The 6,069-nt window shown below is 35.2% G+C and overlaps 1 protein-coding gene across 1 annotated transcript in view; it reads left to right on the top strand.

The window, feature by feature from the left end:
• LOC306878341 (FH1/FH2 domain-containing protein 3-like) overlaps positions 1–2,957 on the top strand; it is a 189,688-nt gene extending 186,731 nt beyond the window's left edge. Inside the window, exon 26 of the mRNA XM_079430621.1 lies at positions 640–2,957. Within this exon, the coding sequence (XP_079286747.1) occupies positions 640–722 (83 nt within the window). The 3' untranslated portion in view covers positions 723–2,957. The remainder of the gene's footprint in view (positions 1–639) is intronic.
• The last annotated feature ends 3,112 nt before the right edge of the window (positions 2,958–6,069 follow it).

The raw sequence follows: 6,069 nt of genomic DNA on the forward strand, positions 1-6,069 counted from the left end.
TTTAGAAAATAGGTTTGAATATTTAAAATTCTCTATCGCTTCTCTCTAGAATATGCTTGTGTCTTGCGTTTTCTCGATAGCTCTTCGTTCTCATTCATTTCCTTTAGTCACTTTATTATTAGTGGGTTTTTTTTTGGATATGTATTTATGACACAATTTACATTGTTAAAAGCGCTATATAAATAAAGGTGACTTGACTTTAGTCACTTTATTTTCAGGTCCAATTCTTGCTATTAACACACCATTAACTACAACTTTTGCCTCAATAAACTCCTAGATTGCCGCTTATTAATAGTTAGTAAGGTAGTTAAGTTTAGGTATTATGGCTGTATAATAAAGTCTTACAGAATGTGTGATTTATAGGTATAATAAACACTCAATATGTTAATACACTGTAAACAAAAAAAAAAAGTTGAGAAAACAAATGTTTAAGGCAACCAGCTTCAGGAGATTTTTGAGTTTTCTCAAATTGTTTTCAGGTTATACAACAAAAAGTTGAAGAAACTCAATCTACAAAAACAAGTCAAAAATCTGCTGAAGCTGTTTGCCTTAAACGTTTGTTTTCTCAACTTTTGATTTTTTACAGTGAGTGAGAATTGGTCCCTATACTAAAGTGTTACCCCTTGTTTTTCTCTACAGTAAGAAGAACACTGAAGAACGGTCTTACGCCAGAGGAGGCGCAGGCGCTGGGATTAGCCAGCAGCTCTGAGATGCAAGTGTGAGACAGCATCTACTCAGGATCTCGGCACACACATCTAAACACAAATGAGCTGGAACAGGTCACTTTAACTCGAGTTTGCTTTCATCTGGAGCAGGTGCATGTTTCTGGGTTTGTGTTTTACGACGGTTATTGCTGTGGACTATTTGTATTCTCACAGGTGAAAGGGATTATAATCACTAACCCATTATACTTTACTTATCCTGGGACATGTAGTCAGACTTTACTCCATTTACTAGCTTATGCATTTTGTCCCAAGGTGGTCTAAGAGTATCATTGAAACCACTCAGGTGCATGTTCACTGTTCCTGCGGACTATTAATGATATCCATTTTAATGCATTTTTGAAAGAGAACACAGTTACAGTGTAACTTCCTGATGCACAACATTTATAGACGCTCACACACACACACACACACACACACACACACACACACACACACACACAGCCTGCAGAATGCTGATTGTCCAGTTCTCCAGTACAGAGACAAATGTCTGTCTCTTACCGCTGTGGCCTTCAGAATGATCCCAAAGAACTGTGTTTGAAGATGACTGGATGCCCTCTCACCATTTTTGTTTGTACTGGCTGTTTGGTTGAATTCAGGTGGCATTGATAGTAGCACCTTCAGCGTTCATATCTCATGTGAATCATCAGCGATTCTTCTCTGGTGTACTGCTGTGGTAAAACGTGTTTGTTTTACCTGCTTTTAAAAAAGTAGGGCTTCTTATGTTACACGTCCGATTACTTTCAGATAGCTTGAAGTTGAGCTGAAGTCTCCTTGTGTGACCGAAACCTGTTTAACATTGATACAGATGACCAAATTATTTTGCACACAAATGCAAACTAACTAGAAAGTCGTTTTTCTCTTTTTTTCCCTCCAGCTGTGTCGTTTCCTCATACGTTATCTCTTTAGTAATACATTCATTTCATAACTTGCAACATGCACAAGCAGGCAATCGTCTATTTAAATGAAAGGACTTCTAGCCATATTTGGTTAAAAAAAATGATGGCATTATAAAATGAGTGCCTTGAAGAAATGTGTTTTTGTAAGAATTTGGTTATTTGGTCAGGAAAGCAAGGAAGAGGGAAAGATTTTAGGGAATCTTAAAGGATTTATAGTTGACAAAAATGTACAATTCTGTCATTATTTATTCTCCCTACATTATTCTAAACTAACCTGGATATTTTGGATATAAATTGGCTATTTCGATCAAGTTGTGAGTTAAAAGTTATCTTTATAGAGATCAGTGTTTAAAAACTTGTTCTGTTTGTCTCAGAACGTTATATTAGGACTTCAAATTATAGCCTACAAGTCATATGGACTACTTGTTTTGTTGCTTTTTCTTAACAATAGGTCAAAGTCCATGGATGAATGGAAAAGAGCTGCATAACGATTCTTCAAAATATTGAACATTTTTACAGACCCACAACAGTCACATAGGATTGTAAATTACCAAATGTTACGAAGATGTAGTGATTAAACCTTTTAATTTTTTTTTCTTTTCAATGCGATAAATGAGAAATCAGCTTTTTTTTTTTTTGACAGATTTACCAGAGAGACACGTGTCCACTGTCAATAACAGTAGTACCATTCAGCACCTTATCATGTATAGCATGCAATTTCGAAAGGAATTGGAAAATTTAGTATTATAGAGACTTTTTTTTCACCTTTTTCCCTCAGATTTTTACTCTGAGTATTATGTGGATAAGAGATTAGGTACGTGTAAAGTAGAACCTTGATGTAGAGGCTAAACATGAGACAGATGCTGTACAATTGTGTAAATGTCACTTCAACGTTTTTATTTTTTTGTTGTGTTCATGTTTTGTTTGTATTTTGTATAGAATAGTGTATTATAGGTCAAAAGCAGTGTTATTCTGTGAAAATTCTAATTTAAGAGAAAATAAGCCATGCATGGTTCAAACAATAGCAATGTCAGTAGGCGATGTCTTTATTTTGTGGCTAAATGGATAGAGCCTGTGATGTCTCGATACCCTGTGAACGTAGCTTTTGTTTCATGTGTTTACGCAGCACAGACTTGAAACATTGTCATGCACCTATCAGCCCTGCTCAAATGGCCTTTGATATTATTGCACTCGCATACAGGATTTCACCCATTGCTTCATGTGCCATAAAAAGTTGCTTTTGAATAGAAGATCGAGAATGTGAAAATTTGACTTCTAAATTCCAAAAGGAAAAAGCATTTACTGTACTTTGCAATAAAAAGCTTTTACAGCAGCACCCAGAACACAGAGTTGGACTCTTTCTTTCTTGTTAACAGTGTAATTGTTTTCAGTTGAAAACATGATTCTGTTGAACCAAATTGTTATGGGAAAATTTACTAGATATATAGAAAAATATCCACAGAAGTCTTTTTGATAAACATTCAAAACGATGTCACGTTGTCAGATATAAAGGCACAGCTGGGAGAAGTTGTAATTGCGAGACACAATGGGAGATTTAAAGTCACAAAGTCAGTTAAATACTGAAGTTTCTTGAAATAAACTGCTATAAACATTGCGAAATACAAAGTCGCAACTTGAAGATGAGTCACAGTTGTGAAGTATAGAGTAGCACTGTGAGATGTAATGTTTCTTGTAATTGCAACTTTACAAGTTATAAGGAATTGAAAGCAATTAAAACAAATTACAAGTTTGATATGAAGTCAGTGCAAGATAAAAACTCACATTGTGGGACGCAATTACAAGAAAAAAAATCCAATTGAAAAATATAGGCATTTGGGAATCTAAAGACGCAAACCCATTTGTGAGGTAGAATTAACATTGCGAGATATAAAGTTGCAATTGAAAAAAAAAAAATTGAGAGGTATAGTTGCAATTAACGAGAAAAAGTTATAGCTGGGATGAATGGTCATATCAGATAAGTCCCCGTTTACACTGGTGTGTTTTCGCTTTAATACAGCATTTTAAAATGAAAAAGATCCTCGTCTACACTGGCGTTTTCACTGCGTTTCAAAATATCCGTCCACACTACACAACCGAAAATGCCCGTCACATGACCATTCATGCAGGGACAATGAGCATGATGTTATTGTTTACATGGTCATCAAGGACACGCAGACTGAGCAAATGTGGGCACGCCATCGTTTTCAGAAGTCCAAACACAATTTAGGTATTTTCTAACGAAAGCGGAGTCTGATGCGTTTTCGAGTAGTGTAAACAACAGGCGTAACCATAGCAAACGTTATGCGTTTTAAAACAAAATGCACTAGTCTAAACGTAGCCAAAGTCAGATATAAATGTGCAATTACGAGATAAAGTAGCTGCTTTTTATAAAGTCCCATTGTGAGATTACAATAAAAAACATATCAATTGAAAAGTATAGCACATGCAATTTACATAAACTCTCCAAGAACAGTTGTTAGACATATCACCACCTTTATTTAGGGTCATGTACAGCAGATGGTTCTTTTGCAGCGTCACAGAGCTCCTCTAAAACGAGCTGTGACAACATCGAAACTGATGGAATCTCATTATAATCATAATTGTATGACAATTTTAGTGCAACAACAGACATGTAACATGCCTAATGCAGTAAAGATGTTGGTTGTACAAGACCATACAAAAACAACCTTGTGTGTTTGTTTTTTTTGTTAGATATATCTATGGCAAAAGTAAGCTTGCATTTGTCCCCATAACTTTTTAGCAAGGACAGAAAAACGCCATGGAAAAGAAAAAAAAAATTCTCAATGGTAGGTCAAAAAGAAGCAAAAAAGCAAATAAACTCAGATCACAGAAAGGAAATAAAAGACAAAATCCAAAGTCTAGGATTCATGGTAAAATCCAGTGCAAACTATGTCTTTACTGCAAGCTGTATGCCAACTACAAACTAAAGAAAGTGATAAAAGCAAGAGAATATATGTTGATTCCTAGCCTGTCTATGTCTACGCAATAGCTACACAATGTCCCTGAACAATAGGGTCTGCACAGTACTAGAAGAAATTAATTGTAGAAATTTCAAGTTGAAAGGTTTTCCAAATACAAACAGCAAGTCCACACCAATGAACTTCCATACTGCTCAGATTTAGTATCTCTATAAAACTGAAGACAGCTGTACTTTTCCTCTTTGCAGTTTTACATGTGCACTTTTTAGGGCTGTGATATCAAATGTCGATTCCAAAGCACCAAAAGTAATTTTTTTTTTTAAATCTGACACTGGTCAAAAAAAAGGAATGACATTTTTTTTGTGTGTAGTGCAGTTAACTTAAGGAATTATCACTCTTACACAGTTACCTGATATGTGATAAGAGAAGAGAGTGTATTATTAACTGACAGTTAACTAGTAAAACCAATGCAGGTTTAAGACAATTTCAGCCTAGGACACTTCAGGCATAACAAAAAGAAAACTGATTTGTACGATGACTGCTGATGACGAACAGAAATTCATCTTTTTGTGTGTCCTTTCTTCTGTCAAACATTAAATCAAAAACATATTAAGCATATGTCAGTTAGGCACTCATGATGTGATAGTAAAATGAGTGCGTGAGATAATAAAACGAGTGCTTGCATTTCCATCACGTCCACCTCTGGATTTAGGCTTAACATTGCACAATATCGCGTAAATTGCTTTTTTGGAGATTAAACATCTAAGTCTTTTCTGTTTCGCATCATTTCAAGCTTCATTGCATATAGATTTCTTTGCCAGATTTCTCAAACTAGCAAAGCAAATGTCAATTTAAACCTATAATACCGATTTAATTCATTCATCTATCTACCCACTTGACCAGTCCTTACAGGTCGGGGCAAAATAAATTAGCCGTACAGGAAGAAAGCACCCAAACTTAAGAGATGGTGAAGCACACTTACATACGATTAAAGCTTATCATCCACAGTGTTTTAAAAGCCTCAAATGGTTCTATCAAAATGTAAACCCCACTTATCTAAACCAGTCAGGTAACTGGAGCATCCATACTTAAAAACATTAAGTTTTAAACTTGTAATATATATACAGAGTTGTGCTCAAAAATATTCAAACCCTTGGTAAATATGATCAAAGAAGGCTGTGAAAAGAAGTCCGCATTGTTTATCCATTTGATCTTTCATTCAAAAATTTCATATTCATTTGCTAGACACTACTGGAACTTCAAAAGGGAAAGATACATGGCATCATGTATTCTAACAAATACCAACAGAAAACAAATTTAAAACTGACTGTCCCTGTTAGAAATCTTATAATGGGCCGTGGTTGGATCCTCCAACAGGACAATGATCCACAAACAAACATCAAAATCAAAACAAAAATGGGTCACTGAGAACAAAAGCAAGCTTCTGAGACTTTCCAAGACTCAGAGCTGTTATCTTGGCAAAAGAAGGTTGCAAAAGGTATGATTAAT

Source organism: Barbus barbus, assembly GCF_936440315.1.
Source record: "Barbus barbus genome assembly, chromosome: 12".
NCBI classification, from domain to species: Eukaryota; Metazoa; Chordata; class Actinopteri; order Cypriniformes; family Cyprinidae; genus Barbus; species Barbus barbus.